General features: G+C 47.4%; 1 protein-coding gene across 11 annotated transcripts in view; it reads left to right on the top strand.

The window, feature by feature from the left end:
• esrrb (estrogen-related receptor beta) overlaps nucleotides 1-9,689 on the top strand; it is a 43,344-nt gene extending 33,655 nt beyond the window's left edge. For all 11 annotated transcript variants that reach the window (XM_047611864.1, XM_047611863.1, XM_047611867.1 and 8 more), the window contains 2 exons: nucleotides 3,002-3,271; nucleotides 6,419-9,689. In XM_047611864.1, coding sequence (XP_047467820.1) covers nucleotides 3,002-3,271; nucleotides 6,419-6,663 — 515 coding nt within the window. In that variant the 3' untranslated portion in view covers nucleotides 6,664-9,689. The remainder of the gene's footprint in view (nucleotides 1-3,001; nucleotides 3,272-6,418) is intronic.
• Nucleotides 9,690-17,728: the final 8,039 nt, after the last annotated feature.

Raw genomic sequence — 17,728 nt, 5'->3', positions numbered from 1 at the left:
GGCTGCAGCTGGAGGGGGCCACCGTGCCTCGTAATTACATCTCTTTTTATTACCCGCGCTAATGGCCCTCGGGGAGAGGGAAACAATAATAAATTAATAGAATATGAACTCCAGCTCAACAGAAATCTCCAGCATTTCATTTTGGACCGTCCTGTGCTCTGGCAGATGAAACAGTGCTCTGATTAATCTCTGCATGGGGTTTGAAGCAGCCGTTTGTGGGTTTGGGCTGCCCCCTCCTGCTCAGTGTCGAGGGCTTTTGGGGAGATAAAGGGAGCGATGATGGTTTTGGCTCCTGTTGTTGGTCTTCAGTGATCTTGTTTTCACCCTTTGAGCTTTTAATGACGATGAGCTAATGCAGTTGGTGTTCAAGCGGTCCGTTATGTCCTTTCTTTGTCACCTGTATTCTACATTTATTTTGGTTCTTTTGTCCAGATTGATCCGAATTCCAGTGACGCTCATGTAAGATTAAAAAAAACATCACACCAGGCAATTTTTGAAAGTGAAAATCTCTTTGAAACGTGACGTGTGATCCCTGTTTGTGCAGGGTTTGTAAGTCAAACTGAACAAAGAAAAACTCTCGGAGAACTGCACCGTTAACGCTGCACTGCTGCTACCGCAAAGACTTTCAGTTGGAAATCTGCCACTGCACTCAGCAGTGGAGTGGAAAAGGCCCTTCAAGCGCACAGACAGGCCTCTTTGATTTGGTCAATATTGTGTCATGTTTGGTCAAACCCCGCCAAGGCAGTGGGCTGGAAATGAAGATGTAAATATTGATATTTCATTAGAGGAAATCACCCACTCCGACGGCACTTAACCGGGCCACCTTCAGAGTGCTGCGGCCGGAGCGCCGTGTGACCTGCGGAGTCGGGAAGTCACTTCATTACTCGATTAAATTGAGTGGAAAAAGGCGAGGCAACGACACGAGATCCCATTTGGAGCGATAATTTAGGCCCTGAAGAGTGGGGATGGAGCAGGGGAAAAACACTACCTCTCCATCTCACAACACTGGATTAAATTCAAGGACTTTTAGCGTCAAAGGTAATTGTAGGCTGCTGGGCGGCGTGTGTGCATATGGCTGAGAGGTGTCTGTTGTATCAGAACAACTCTAAAGCCACTTCAACAAGCCCTGAACGAGGCCTTCACACCGGCTGTCATACTGGGAGCAGCGCTTTAGTTCCGCTTCAGTCCTCCTTGGCATTAAAAGGCTACACAGAGCCTCGCCTGTGATTGCGATGCCAACCTGATGCGGCAATCAAGACCACGTCCACGCGTGCATGACAATTTCCCTCTGACCAGTCCGCATTCTGTCTGATATAATGGCCACGTATGCAGACAAGGAAATAACACAACAAACGGTTTTAAGATGACGTCCGGATATGCGTAATGGCACAGGCCCTTATAAAACATGGCTTATTGCCTTCACCGATAATAGTCGAGTGTTTTTAGTGCTTTCGGCAGTTTGCTTTGTTGGGTCTAATTTGAGCTCTTCAGACCTCTGACCAGTCCAGCCGGGCACTGGCACCTTTCAGTTAGCACTCTATTCTACTGACTATTGATTCCCCTTTCAAAATGTGAAGGCCCTCACATTCTGATCACAATCTGTTAATTAATGTATCCTGCAGCTCTTCCCCTGCAGTGGTCATCACCACGATAAGGGAAATTGAACACTCAGGTACTACTCTCCCCGGCTCTTCTTTTCTCTCTGCCCGTCTCTCTCTCTGTCTCCCTCTCCGTCCTGTATCTTTTCCGCTTTCTCTCACGCTTCCTCATTATGTCTCTTATTCTTCTCAGGCTGCACGTGTGTTCGTGCTCTCCTGGCAGGATGCGATAAACATCAGGCTAGTGGCTAGTGAGATCATTTATATTTAAGGGAAAACGCGCGGCGTACGCGCAGCGAGCGTCCTGGTCAATACTGTAATCTATCGCCTCTTAATCACACGATGGCAGGTAGCGTGGCAACAGCGAACTTGTAAAAGCAATCATATTAATCAGGGGCGGAGCTGAAGAGCCTAATATGCTGTCAGAATGAGGCGCCTGCAGGAACGCCGCGCGGGGGGAGGGGAGGTGGGCGATGGAGGGGAACAAATGAGGGGGGGTTCATGCAGTTTATTGACAGCTAACGGGTAGTATGAAGGAAGAAGGGATGAGGGGATGAGATGTCTATCCGGCTTTTGCCGTTTTAATTTACCTGAATTTCTCCCAGCTCATCTTTGAGGGATCTAGCGGTTTGTTTTATTTAATGTTCTATTCTGAGCATATGTGTTGGAGGTGTTGGAGTGGAAATGACAGTGGTTCAATGCTCCCAGGCCAATTTCAGCTGAAGAATGAGGCCTGGGGTTTAAGCAGGTGTTCAGGCTGGGCTCGAACCACATGACCCCGATGCTGTGCGAGTGTGTGTGTGTGTGTGTGTATGTGCTTTTATGTGTATGGATTTATGTGCATATGTATAGATGTCATGAGCTGCTTGTGCATGTGTGCGTCTGTTTGTTTCCCTGGTTGACACATGTTTGTGTTTCCGTACACGTCCATGTGTGCATGTGTGTACGTCCCCACATCACCTCCTCCTGTTACACGGTGCATGTCATGTCCTCAACCCCTCCAATGAGAATGTGTCTGGTGCTAATCCCCCTCACACCAGCAGAAGACTGACAGGATACAAGGGGTAACCACATCGCTTTGTGTATCCCAGACCTTTGCACTGATTTACTGTCCTCACTTACAGTAAAGCCCACTCAAGTGCTCTGACGCCGGCTTCAAAGAGGACCTTCCGCCGTGACTTTAAAATTAAACATCACTTGCTAACATGTCCCTTGGGGAGAACTTCCAGCTCCGAAAGTTTGAAAAGTTTCTTTCATCACGTGGTTTTCCTTCTACTTTGAAGCACTTTTTTCTGTTTAATATTTTTTACATGGAATAACTGTTTTAGATGTGATCTTAAATGCATACACATCACCCTCACATGTTACCATGTCCTCACGCACGCCCTTCTCTCCCTGTCCAGGCTTTTCCACTCTTTCTCTGGGCGACCAGATGAGCCTACTGCAGAGCGCCTGGATGGAGATCCTCATCCTCAGCATCGTGTTCCGCTCGTTGCCGTACGAAGACGAGCTGGTGTACGCTGAGGACTACATCATGGACGAGGAGCACTCGCGGCTGACTGGTTTGCTCGACCTCTACGTCTCCATCCTGCAGCTGGTCCGCAAATACAAGAAGCTCAAAGTGGAGAAGGAGGAGTTTGTAACGCTCAAAGCCATCGCTCTGGCCAACTCAGGTGTGTTACCCGCTACACATTTATACTGCAAAACACTCGCTTTTAAATTTAAGTAAATGTTACTTTTAATTTTTTGGAATAAATTAAAATTTATCCTGTTATAAAACATAAAAAATGTATTTATCACAATGAAAATATTATATTTGTAACACTGATGTTTATTAGAAGTCTGATTTTTGTTTTAACCTAATATGTAAATAATTTGTACTAAATTAATCAGAAACTGAAATCAATAATTTTGTTAATTCTTTTTTAAGATATAATAATAATAAAAATAATAATAATAAAACTCTTAATATTGTTTTAATGTATTTAACAAACATCCACTGAATTCTATCTAAAAAACGTTTTATTTAATTTGTGAATTATGACGCAGATGTTATAATTTAAATATTTTAATTTGAATAATATCCACACTATAAATATAGTCCATAAATACAACACTCATCTGAGTTAAATTCAAAACAATCCTAAGCAAAAACAGTAAAGATTTTAACATTTTATTTTCTATGAAAAAAAAAAAACCTCAATATGTAGACTGCATGTGAAAGGCACACCAAAGTTAAGCCTTTATTTTTAAACACTCCAGACTTGGAGTTGTTACTGAGAGATTCCTCATGTGTATTAGTTACTCTTCCTGACTGGACCTCTGAGGAACGCGCACCAGACAGTGTAATATCCAGAAACTGGGTTTTGTCTAACACAGTTTTAGAAATGACATTTCTTAGTTTTTCAGGGGGTCTTCGGCGTAACCTTTAGTTTGGAGCGTGAGATGGAGAGATGGAGAGAAGATAAGGCCCGTGTGCGGGAAAGAGGGACGGGGGAACTGGGGGAGAGGGCTTTTTTAATTGAACACCTTCCGTGTTGTGGTATTTCTCCGGCGCTCCCCTCTCCCTCCTCTTCCTCCATCTCCATAACAGTAGCTGCAGGGCACAGCAGCCACGGGAGATAAATTTAGCATTTCATTAGGAGCACAGGGGCTGTCAATAAAATGTGTTAAGTCGAATGGAATGAGTATCAGGGAGTGATAGGCCTCGTTTGTTCCGATGTGGAGACGGCACGCTGCTATTGACAGGAGCCTTTTGAGGAGGCAGGACCTGTCCCGCTCTGATCAATGCGCGCCTGGGTCAGCGGGGCGCTTTCCCTTGTTTCGTCCGGGGCTGAAAAATGAAAATGCTGATGGTGGGACTTTGCTTTGAGACAACAGAGCTTTGGTCGGGAGGTGGGGTGGGGGAGAGAGGAGAGATGGGGGTCGAGGAGAGAAGAGGAGGAGGAGGAGGAGGAGGAGGAGGAGGAGGAGGAGGAGGGGGAGGAGGAGGAGGAGGAGGAGGAGGAGGAGGAGGAGGAGGAGGAGGAGGAGGAGGAGGAGGGTGTCCAGAACAGAACAAGGTCTTTGGGAGATCACTCTCCCGGGAGCCCCTCTGTCTGACAGCTGTGAAAATTCATAGCGATTGATTTTGTAATTAGCAGTTTATCAATCGGATCGACGTGGGCTCACTGATGGATTGCGAGGAAATTGTTTCTTCAAAGTTGTTTTTTTTTTTTTTTTTTTTTTTAGTCTGCCCCTCCTCCAATGACTGCAAGCTGCGTGCTCGCTGTCTCCTGCCCCCTTTACCTCCCCATCTGTTGAGATGTCTCCATCTCTCTTTTTATTTTCTCCTCTTTCCCCCCTTCCTGCACAGCGTTCCATTAAAGCGCGGTTCAAACCGGGTTTATTGCTAAAATGCGTGTCCGTGTGCACATGTGTGGAAAAACGGAACAAAACGTTGGTTTGGTTTTTAAAGTCGGAGCTTGTTAGGCTGTGAATTCAGCCTCTGTGAAAAGAACAAGAGATAATTATGTCACACCACATCCTCATCTAAGTTTTTTTTCTTTTCTTTTTTTTTTTTTGCCTTTTGTTCTTCTATCCCCCCTCTCTCACCCCCTCCCTCCCACGTTCACTTTACAAAACGACCTACTTCATTTTACCACTGTGGATTTGAAAACCGTCAGGGTGAGAAATGTCTCAAGGTCTTGGGAATACAGTTGTTCCAGTCAATGAATTTGGGACGAAGCCTGAAATCTGTTTTGCCTTTTATTGTCCCGTGTGGTAAAATATGCACCGCCAAGGTGAGATGAGTCAGACAGCCAATGACATGCTGCCTCCGGAGCGCCAGATGCCAGTTAACCGGTGAGGAAAAGCGCGATCCCGGACTGTCCCTGAGAGAGGCTGGGAGATAGGAGCCGAGGCAGGGAAAGGCGAGAATCAGAGGGGGGGGGGGGGGGGGTGGAGTGTGATAGCATGGTGTACAGTAGGATCAGTAAAAACCGGTGGCAGTGTAGCAAGACGTTACAGGAGTGAGGAACACCTGAGGGAAGCCAGACTTTAACTGCAGACTGCTCTAAAACTGTCCAGGAGGAGGGAGAGCTTCAGGCAAACTGAGGCGGAGGGAGACTCAATTTGAGTTCTTCACAATAAAATTTAGCACAAAGAAGAGAAACAATATAAAAATGTTAGTTTAAATTTCCAAATGTTTTTTTTTTTTTTTTTTTTGCATCAAATAAATCCATTAAAGTCAAAGCCACGTTAATGTTTACAGGCCCTTTTGAGGGGGTGTATGAAGGAAATTAATTGAAAGGAGGTGGTATTCTTCTCACGTTTGTTTTTGCCGTCCAATTCTCTAATGGGGATCCTTTTTTCTTTGTTTTCTCGCGTTCGAAAACAGTTTGTCCTCTGGAACAGTGAGGTGTTTAACGTGTACTCACTCAGCACAGATTGGGTGCTATTCAGGCTATTGTTACTAGTGGATAACATTGATTTTCAGTCCCGCTGGTCAAGGGCCACATGAATACGCCACCCAGTCCTGCGAAGAATAAATATATAAATAAACCAAAGCAGCTGTTCTTTTTTTTTCCCTTTTTTTTATGATCTATTCTTTATCTTGTCAGGGTCTGAGTTATACTGATAATGTTTTCCTTACCTTTCTGCTACTGACAGAGCAGTAAAGATCAATCATGCGATTTAATTTTGTTTTTAGAAAACTCCATTTCCCATGACTCATGTTATATTACCACCGTCCCAAACTGCATTTCTTACTTCCATTTTTCTTTTCAAATGTGAAACTCCATCAATCTTCACGCTTCTTGTCTGTGCTTTCGTCCCATCAGACTCCATGCACATAGAGGACATGGAGGCGGTCCAGAAGCTTCAGGACGCGCTCCACGAGGCGCTGCAGGACTACGAGAGCAGCCAGCATCAGGAGGACCCGCGACGGGCCGGCAAACTGCTCATGACCCTGCCCCTGCTGAGGCAGACGGCCACGAAGGCCGTGCAGCACTTTTACAGCATCAAGGTGCAGGGCAAGGTGCCCATGCACAAACTCTTCCTGGAGATGCTGGAGGCCAAGGTCTGATCGGAGGGTGGCCGATTCGCCACGGCAACAGCATTGCCGACGCAGAAAGTGACTCGAACCGACGTGGAGGGTTCTCAGGAGAGGGAGACGCCCACCGAGTGTGCAGGACAGAGACTGACCGCTCTCACTCCTCCTCTACCTGGAACCCTGGGACACGAAATTTAAAAAAAAAAGAAAAGAAGAACAAATGCAAAACTGGGTTATTAGTATAAATATAAAAATGATGCAGATTAATTTAAAATATATAAGAAATACTATGTACAGTAATAATTTTTTTGGTTTTTGTTAATTGTAAGTGGTCATACTGTATATGAAGAAGGACCCCTCTGCCCCTCAGCATCTTCAGAATAAGTAGTTGCCAGGTCTTGATTACAAGATAAAGAAGATTCTTTTTTTCAGAAAACTAGAAGTTCCTAAAAAAAAAAAATAGTTCTGAAGACAGCAGAGGTGTCAACAACCATAAACAGACTCACTTGTCTCACAGTTGTGTTTTTTGCCTGGACTTAACCAGGACATGTACATATTTATTATTTGGAAGAGTGTACAGTTCAGAGTCTGGTGAACTTGGTGGCCATTTTCTCTTGCACTCCTCCTCGGGGAGGGAAGAGGGGGAGGGGCTAAATGTGAACTCTTATCGGTTTAAATGTCCTTGGATATACCTCTCCAGAGCAGTAAGTGATCTATGTGGCTCTGTTTCAGACTGGAAGACTTGCTGGTCCCATGTTTAACCAAACTAGCATAGGCAGGTACAATAGTCAGTCGTCTTATTCTGTAGTAACTCAGCAATAAAGGGAGCTGTTGTGGAGCCATGCTTAACTTTTTCTTTCATGTGCTTTTGAATGCGGCTGCCGCTGATAGACCACGCTCGTGAGTATCTGAGTCCCACCAGTGGAACGCACCGACGTACCACTGTTTCACACCGGTGCTTCTCCTCCTCCGCAGTGGTTTGTGTTGGTGCTGTTCACGTAACCTGTTGAACCCCCTGTTTCTGGTCACTGTTCAAACCTGGGCAAATCGACACGCAAATAAACGACCCGACCGAGGGCAGGTGAAAGAAAATAAGCCGGTTTGGTGTGGAAGAATCAAAGGATTTATGCCCAGTGGCACGAGTCCAGGAGATTCCGTGTTCAAACAATCAGAGGCCCATATGTCAACCGCTCTATTTCGGGCCCTTTTAAGCCTGTGGCGGAGTCATCGCACACACAGGGAGCAAGGTGTCCAGCATCTGCTCTCGCCATTTTAGACACCTCCCGTCTTTTAATAGCCGCGCCTGCATTTACAGGGCTCCGGCAGAACGGAGGTAAATGGCAGGTGCAGCGCCGGAGCGGTGGCACTTCACACTGGGTTTATTTTTAAAGCGGCGGGTGGCTGTTGTCCTCACAGTTCCACGACAGGATTACAGTAGACACGTGGAACACTTCTTCTTGACCTCATGTTGACACGGTGGCCAGCGCAGAGCACCACGCTCCTCTGGGGGGGGGGTGGGGGGGGAGGCGGACGGGCATCTGAGGGGGGAAAAGCTCAGGATGCCCGAGCACACACGTGTGAATAGCTATGCAAGAAACAAAGTGTCAGCATGCTCCAGCAGTGTGTCAGTGCCGATCTCTGGTGGTAGAAAGATCTCACGCTCCCTTCTCTCCCGTGTTTAGTTTTAGGTCCATTACGCTGCGTGTGAGTAATTCTGTAGTCCAGTCCAACTGAGCCGCTGGTCTCCATGTGGGACAGAATGTGTTGGAGGGGAATGCTTATACTGCTGAAGGATTTTATGTGATGTGATAAATTGTGGCACTGTCACAACAATATGATACTGTGATCAAAGGAATCCCTGACATTGCAGTAGGGTAGAGTTGCTGCCATGCTTGTGATATCATTGGCCAGCACTGATCCAGCGGCCGGCATGCCTTTTTATACAGCGGCCCGATTGGCCACATAGCGAAGGATCACTACGACGCCCACTCCTATTCATCCCCGACTCGAACTAGCCGCTGTCCAGTTAACAAGCTCCACTGTAGAGGGTGACATTATAACTCGAGTTGTTTTACTGTTGTGCAATACAACAGGGACCAATTCTGACTGAAGCCATGCTGAAAGCATGCTTTTTACTTCGATTTGGGGGGGGATTTGTGTGCCGTTAAGTGGCATATTCCTCTCCCCTCTACCCAGAAACATGTATCCTGTATATCAGAACTATATTTGATTTGCTCTACCGATGAAAAGACTTTTGTGCTTACTTCAATAAAAAAAAAAAAACTGCAGTATAAATGCGAATACTTTTGCAGAGAATCTTTCCAAAAACAGTTTTGTAGTGGCCCGAGATGATCAGCCATAATGATTTTGATTCTTTTTCTTTTTACCTTGCAATATGACACTGTGCTAAGTAAAAGACGAACACGTCTTACATGACAAGCTGTGTCTACGTGTGTAAATATATCAGCGTCAATACAGTAGGTTGCCGAAATACCATTGAAAATAAAGTATGCAGCGCCCTGCTGGCTACTACCTCATTATCATATTGTCAATATTTCTCTGATTGAACTCTTTCTGCTCTATATCAGCCTCACGTCTGTAACTTACCTGAGCCATCCATGTTTTTATCGAAGACCGTTTCCCTCAGTGCTCCTGCCAAAATGTTTGTAATTGTAGTTACGGATCTCCTCCTCCCCGTCATTCTTCACGGATCTGTTTGTAAAGTAAAGCATGCTTCACGTTGACCATACGACTTGGCCATCAGTGGGTGTGACGCCGCCCCCCCTCCCTCCTCCTTCCTCTCATTTTGGTTACCAAGCGGGTATGTGTTTATATGAACATCTGTGTGTCAGAATTGGTCCCTTGATGACAAAATTGCAGACAGGGGCAGGTGACTGATTTCCTGCTTCTGTGCTATGAGTATTTATGGTGTGAAATATATCATTTGGCGATGGTGTACATTGATATCTCGTTGAATCACCAATATCTGTGTAACTTTTATGTTTTGATTTTCAAAAAGGTAAAGGATCAATGAATTAAATACTCACTGAACTCTGTGATTCTGTTTGTGGCTGGAAAGTCTGTTCTGAGTCTTACGTGTCATTTTCAACCAGCAGCAGCAGCTCGCCGAGCATCCCTTGCCCTCTGCTCGGGGGGCGCACTGTAAATAGTCTCGCGACACACACACGGAGCGGGGAGTTCAGCGATGGGACGGAACAAAGAGAAGATCGGGGCGCTCCCAGAAGACCGGAGATTGGTGGCGGGCGGAGTGAGGAAAGCCAGCGAGAGATTCACACGGGCCACCCGGCCGCCCACCAATCAACCGCAGCCACTGCAGGGCCAGGAACTGTTGAAAATGGATCCGTCACAGGAAACAGGCAGACAGACACGCCAACGCTGATGGAGGTGGTGGCGGTGGTGGTGGCGGTGGTGGTGGGGGAAGTGAGGGGCTGCAGCTCCATTATTTCAGGAAGCTGATATTCCAGGGAGTTAAAGTATTCCCTTCTCTATATAATTATAAGAGCCAATTTCCCTTTTTGAAATAATGTCTTGCCAGCCAATTAACTGCAATAATCCTCTATGTGGAAACAATGGCGTCACAAGACGAGAAACAAGATGAAGAGGGGGAGAAAAATAAAATAAAGACGAGATCTGGAGGAGTATTTTTAAAAGCAACGCGCTCCTCGTTTCTCATGCGAAACCGTCCGGTCGGACCGGATGTTGCCGTCGATCCGTTCCTCGCAGATACAGTAGCAGGGCAATCATTTACCTCCGCTGACAGGTCAAAACACCTTTCATTAGAGTTACGAGGCATCTCATCAAGATGCGGCCCCGCTCGCAGCTGTATGACTGCTGTGTATTGCTTAAGTGTGTTTCATTATTCCCAAAGCAGCGTTGATGATGGTGAGGGAAAGGATTACACGTCAGGGTGAGTGATTGGGTTTGAACAGAGCTGCTGCATACACTTTGTATCAACCCAGGGCTCAAATTACACTTAGGTTGAAAACGGAGCACGTAAATGCCCAGGAGAGCTTGTGGCACAGAAATGAAGAGTGGGCCACCATCTTTCCTCTCCACTCTCCTCTCCCTTGTTTTCTCCCGGCGCACACTTCTCATCTCTCTCCTTTGTCAAATTCTCTTTTGACCCCTCCCTCCGCCCCGTCCGCCCGCGCTCTCCCCCTTGTTTTTGAGGCACAACCGTTCTTTATGGCCATTCTTATTGTTCCACTGATTCTGTTATGTGTATTTATTGCTCCATTTGTGAAATTGGAGGCACTGGCCGACAAGCCTATTACTATTCAATAACAGGAGCCGGGCATTTTCACAATCGCGGGCTATCAATGTCCCAGACAGAAACGTTACGTCACATCAATTCCAAAAGGCAGCCCCGTTTTTTGCTATATCGTTCTCGTGCGTCGTGCCGCGGGAGAAAATTCACCGGCTCTTGGGAGTGAATGCCAGCAGTCAACAACGCGGCTGATTTCCAACAAAGGCAACGACAACGTGACTGACTCCAGAGTAGATCTATTTCCTAATAGATCCTGGTTACTGCTGCGCTGCACCTGTCCCTACTAACAGTATCTGAGCCATGCATCCTTACACCTCTGACCCTGCCCAAGACTCTCTTTGGCTGATCAATAGGCTGTCAAAGTGCCTCGCAGGCACACACACGCACACACACACACACACACACACACACACACACATGCGCGAGCGCCAGGCCATCTGAGATTTCGCCCTCTCATTGTCCATCTTCACTGTTTTAAGTGCATTTATCAGGTTACACCCCTCCTCTCCTCGCCACCACTTAATGCACGGTCGAGCTGCCGCCCTAAAAAAGCCCTTAATGGCCACCGGCGGACCTTTGTCCCAGTTTGTCACCGGACCATTTATGCAATCATACAGTGAAAGGAGAGGCCGTCAGAATGGTAAGTGTAGTTCAAACACCAGCTTTGATCCCGATGTGAGTCGGGCAAGAGTCTCAAAACAAAAAAAGGCGGAGTGAAATCTTATATCGAGTCTCTTAAGCGACGTTTCGGGGCCAAACCTGTGGTTCAGGTCTTTGAGAAGAAGCTGTCTGAACTGGCCTCACTGTAAGGAATTGAGTGGGATCCCTTGAGGGGAAACAAAAGTCCCAAAGGCCACAGAGAGAGGAGTAACACCACCCAAGAAGAGTTAGGATGAGGCCGAGCTGACCCCCCGCCTCCTCCTCCTCCTCCTCCTCCCCGGGCGCCACAGAAGTAACTAAAATCAGTGTTTACTCATCGTAGGAACACGAGTGCTGTGAGAAAGCATAGGTAATAAACTGTACACACACCCAGATAACTGCACATGAAGGGGTTTTGTTCCTTCATTTGAGATTTATTTACCCAACTGTATCTTTATCTGTGCTGCTCACTGATATGAAGCTGTGTGGGGAGCAGAAATATTTCCAACTATCTGCCAAATGTATCTCCCCGCATCCGAGGAAAACACTGGTGCAGGATGTGCTGCTGGTGAGGCGTGTGTGTGTGTGTGTGTGTGTGTGTGGGTGGCGATGGGGGGTGGGGGTTCTTCTTCTTCTGCTTCTTCCGTGCTGTTTTATTGCCTCTGCCATGTATTCACACGTTCTTATGGGCTTTTCCAATTTAACCACTGGTTTGGAAATAATGAAGGGAGATAAGGAACATTGATAAGCATGGATACGTCCATCAAACGGAGAAAAACTCACACAGGGCGCCGCGCGGGCTCTCTTCACAGGCGTTTAACGCAATTACAGCGTTATTACCGCGCGCCGGGCCTCTGTTTGGAATCATATTAAGACATTTGCTTCATCTGGGCGTGCGTGTGTCATTGTCTCTTTCTTTCGGGACAAGAATTATTTAAACGTTATATTTTTTTTTACACCATTGCCCATAAAGTTAGAATCTTTTTTTGTTTGTTTTTTAAAATATATGTATATTTATTCCAACTTTATGTGCAGCAGTGTACATTTACTTTTCATTTTGTGTCTTCATGAGTTATAAACTGAATTAATTGTGTGAGCAAACCTGCACAAAAATAAATAAATAAATAAAACTGTGACGCGTGCAGATTGCTGAGCTAACGCTCAGCGTGCCCGCTTGCACCGTGGACCCAGGGAGCTGCGGCTCCGGGAGGATTTTCCAGGCGGGGCCCAGAGCAGCGGGGAGGAAATGGTCAGGCTCAACTCCGGAGGGAAGCCTGACCTTTTCGGCATGTCAAGCAAAGGTTAGAAATCTCCACTGGCCTTAAAGCAAATGCACTTGTTTGCCATAATGGAGGAGGCCCCTGTCTTCTTCTTCTTCTTCTTTTTTTTTTTTTTTTGAGCCAGAGACCAGGTCTGGTCCCAAGAGAGTTCCCTCTGATGGAATTCTCTCTCTCTCTACACAAACACACACACACACACACACTGAGTGTCTCCACTCCTTTACTGTATAATTGTGTGTCGGACTTTTTCTTTTTCGTATCAAACGAACCATTTTGTCCAAAAACACTTCATATTTTTAAATTTCCCCCCCTTTATTACCGTCCTCGCGTCATTTCAGAAGAAGATGAACGTTGAAGTGGGAGTGCGTGTGAAGTGACAAACAGATACACGATCAACCACCTAAGACCAGTGCCAGGAAATCACCCGTCCCTTATCCTCTTATGAGATACACCGCGGAAATCTCATAAATATTGGGGAGACGGAGCGTCGGGGGCCTATAGGCATATTGTAGGCCGTATAACACATATGACCGCTCGTAATTCACACATTTATATTCATAAACGTGATTTTGTATTTAAAATATGACTCGTAAAGCGTGATATATGGAAATTGACAGATCATATGTGATTCCGGAATTAAATATCACACAGATCACATGCTTTATGCCCCCCCTCCTCCTCTCACTGTCGTCTCCTTGCCTGAGAAGGGAGCCTTGACCACGCGGGTAATTTACAGTGTTATGGGATGAGCGCAAAACATGCTGTAAATAAATAAGGCCCGACCCATTTCATTTTAGGACAGCAGGGAGGTTAGCCCCCCCCTTAAAACCCACCTCCGCCGCCCCTCGGCCCCATCCGAACGGTGATGTCCCTTCGCCCGGTGCATCTGTATATCACCCGAAGAAGAGGGGACTGCAAATGGGGCAGCAAGCGACACTACGCAGTCCATTTGCTAATTTCAATATGGTGTCCGTCTGCGTTGGTATGGCCTTGGGCACCGTAGCAACCCTCCCCCCCCAGCTCCCCACTCAGCCTCTCCCCTGTGTCCTTTTGACCTTGCACTCAATCGCAAACAGACCTCGCGCGTCGACGTTAAAAGAAAACTGCACACAAATCACATCTGCGTTCCCGAGATCTGATCATATTTTACCCCACGCACCTCAAGGTGTTCGCACGTGACGCTGAATTTAAAAAAAAAAACAAAACACAGCCCGTTACTGCACGGCTACCAGACGCAGCCTTTTGCTTCACATTTTGGGACGCTCCTCGGTTTGATTAGCACCGTCGTCAGAGGGCAAATCGTTTCGAGGAGCGAGCGGGCCGCTCATCTGGACGCGCGCGCGAATGCCCGCGTTCGAACGGCGCCGACATGCTCGATAACTCTCGACAGAGAGACGTGGCTGTGATCGCCGCCCAGCTGCACGGTGCAACATCAAATGAGCAAATTAAGTGCGCTCTCATCCTGCTACTCCTCTCCCCCGCCGCCCAGGCACATTTCGGCTCAGCCGTTTCCTCTACGACAATTTAAAGTAATTTTAAAATAAAAATAAAAATTGGCGCCATTGTTTGGTCCTCGCTGGCGTCTTGACGGACGCCTCTTTAAAGGTTTATGGGTTTGCAGGTTTACAGGCCCGTGAGCCGTGATTATAACATCTCCCTGTGAAATGTTTTGCCCCCCCAAAAAACAAAAAAAAAAAACATGTCCTCTCGCGCCTTCCCTCTCATTTCCCCCTGCTGTGTGTCTCACGGCTGCAGTGTGAGGGGTAGGTGTCGGAGGCGGAAGCAGAGGGAATATTACACAATCCTCTGTGCATTATTGTAATTAGATTTCCCAGGATAGCTCAATTAAGTCATACTGCTCCGGGGACCTGGCGGTTTGTGGTTTGACACTCCCTCACAGGGGGTCCGGTGTGTTAAGTAAGGCAGAGAGAAGCACAACTAAGATGGACACTGCGTCCACCTCGGTCGGATTTCTTCCAACGTTTCTCCTCGACGAGAAGGAAAGGGGAGAAGGCTCGTTTGCCCGCACGGAGCCCACGAGTGCTGCTCTGCTCCTGCTAAAGATGCTGCTGAGGAATGAAGGACAGCGAGCAGTTACCCGAGGACAGCCTTGTAATGTAGTGTAATGTATATTCTAATGAGAAGAGCTCCATCTATGGACCACCTGTTGAACTGCATTCCTGATCAAATCCTTTGGATCCGTCCGTCTGTGCTCCGGCGCGTCGGAGCAAATGCCTGGTAAATAATTGCTCTATTTTTAGTAGCCACGGGATAAATCTGATGGACGCTGAGTATTACTGTAGAGGTCAGCTTTAAAGGGGCCGTCCCAGCCCTCCGTGATTATTTATTTGTATGAATGGCAACAAACATGAATATGTTTGGAGGAATTGCATGTCATGTGTGGTGACAAAGGGAGATTCAGCACTTTTGATGATATGTGGTTACATTACTGGTCTCAAGGCTGGCGCCGAGTTTAAATGCTCCAGTAACATTTCCTTTTATTTATATCCGCAGACCTTGGCTGAAATAAATGAGTTGAGACAAGTGTGAGGGGCCGATGTTACGAACAATTTCTTCCTGACGTCGGGAAACGAGTATGCGCAAGACATTCAACTCTTTCACTGCCAGTGGGTGACAGGCCGTCCCGGCTCGGCAGCAGGAGGCCTCTTAAAAAGATTCAATGTCGGCATCAACGTGAAAGTCGTTGTGTCATTATCTTAAATCTTAACTATCCAGCAGGATGAAAGTGTGAGAGACAACCATATCTGTCAGGGGTCTGCAGGAGGTGTTTTATCCTCTGTGTACAGTGAGCTCCCCTCTCACGCGCTGAGATTAGCAGCCCCAGCCGAGGAAGTCGCTCTGCAAGGGTCATTCTGCAGCCTGCCTTCAATTTACTGCCACTTTTAATATTCTGTCATAGTTAAAATTTTTACTGCCCTCTTTTATGGCCACATCCTTATGTCCCGTGCTTATGAACTTTTCTATGCAAATCACTCACTTGGATCAAAAATGGAGCCCTGAGCTCTTTGTTTTCAGGCAGCTGAGGCGTCGGGAAATTCGGAGGCTTCGCGTCGTCAACACATTTCTCTTCCGTTTTTTTTTTTGTTTTTCTGTTTTTTTTTCTTTCTTTAAACTGCAAACCCGTTGTTTTCTGTGTGTGGTCCGGTCTGGCGGATGGAAGGGGACAGCTGTCCGGACGAAACAACAGGAGAAGCGGTCTCAGATTTTTGGAATTCAAAATGACGTCAGCCCTTAACACCCGTTCGCGCCAGCTATTCGGAAGTCGCTACATGTAAAACAAAGTGGCTGGGAATACTGTGAGAACAAACATCCCCGAGCTGAATGGGATGTTTCCGTGTGTTAAAATTCTTTTCTGAGCGCGTACTCACGGGGGACCAGTTTCTCCGAGCTCAACATTTGTACTTGCTTCACCTCGCCGTATTTTCACACTCCTCCCGCTCCCAGACGACTGCCCCGCTCTTGTTCTCTCGCTCTCTCCCCCTTTGAGGCCTGACAGGCCGGCGGGCATCTCTCGCTCTCTCCCTTCGGATGGGAAAGGGTGAAAAAGTGGAGGATGAGTCGGAGATTTACGACTGCGCAGGCGGGGGCTTTGGGGGGTGAAGTTTACGGATGCGTTTAGATTTTTCGCCCTCTGGCGCTACCGTCTTGTGCTTTAGGTTTCACATGCGCCCGGAGTACGGGGCCGTCCAGACAAGTGGAGCGGGAGACTTACCAGAGGCCAGAATGACTGGGCCCATTGTCCTGGTGCCATGGCGACTAGGGCCAATCAATATTACATTAGTATGATCGCACTATATGGATGTATCCAGCTTTCTGTCTGGCTCTTTCACGCAAACCCCCACACGAGGACTTTTTAATGATAGTTATCTGATTGGGAAAGGTGCGTCGAGGAGAGGACAGACCCGACCAGGGTGATGTGTGGATGTGCAGGGGGGGCCTCTAAGTGCTCATGAATGGCCCTAATGAGAGTGGCAAATGGAGACATAAAGAGGGAATGGGTACACTTTTCACTTTAGTCTGACATACCGTTGCTGCCCCCCGAAGCCCTTGAGGGGGCATTTGTAGAGGGTGCGACCATGCTTCAAATCCTCCTCCTCCTCCTCCTCTTCCTCGGACTAATTGTTGAGGATATTGACCTTGGGAAACAGGAGAGAGCGAGCGAGGGAGGGGAAATTAGGTGAGGGGTGGAGGTGGCTCGCAGTTCATGCCGGTTGCTTGACCTGCGGAGAATTTATTCCTTCCTCAAAGCGAAAACAACAACAACAACAAGTATGAAAAGGAGAGTAGCGCCAATCAAAATGCATCAACGGACGCAACCGACGGAATCAATCACTCCAGTTTCTGGCCTAATTTTCAGCCCCACGTCATCGATCCGGAGCGCACACAGCACTATTGGATCCATGGGGGAGAACGAGGGGGTCTCACACACAAACATCCCCACCCCCCCCGGTCCCTTGCCCTGACCCTGATCCGCGCTAGACAAGTTCACCGTCCCGTTCTTCCTCGAGTCCCAGTCAATGAGTGTCAATACGGCGGATTGGCGGTTGGCGACAGGGGCTGGAAAGGGAGTCGATGAGGGGCTGATAAGCAGCGAGAGGCTGCTTTGTTTTAGTAATGACGGCTTAAACGAACAGCCCACCGGCCCTTCCGTTAACCCGCGGCGTCACCTCAAACAGCAAGCTCTCGTCGATAAAGGCACGGCCACAAACTGCGGGCCCATCTTTTCAGCACACGCGTCACACTTTTCTGCGTTTCGGGGGAAGCTACAGTGTGAAAACGTTTTAACGCGCTGCTTTGAAGGTTTGCAGACTAAATGTTCCGTGTCCTCGTCCGGGTCAGCCGCTTTAAGGGCCGCGCACTTTCATTTCCC

This window comes from Mugil cephalus, chromosome 17 (genome assembly GCF_022458985.1).
Source record: "Mugil cephalus isolate CIBA_MC_2020 chromosome 17, CIBA_Mcephalus_1.1, whole genome shotgun sequence".
Taxonomy (NCBI): Eukaryota; Metazoa; Chordata; class Actinopteri; order Mugiliformes; family Mugilidae; genus Mugil; species Mugil cephalus.
This window is presented reverse-complemented; position numbering and strand designations above follow the sequence as displayed.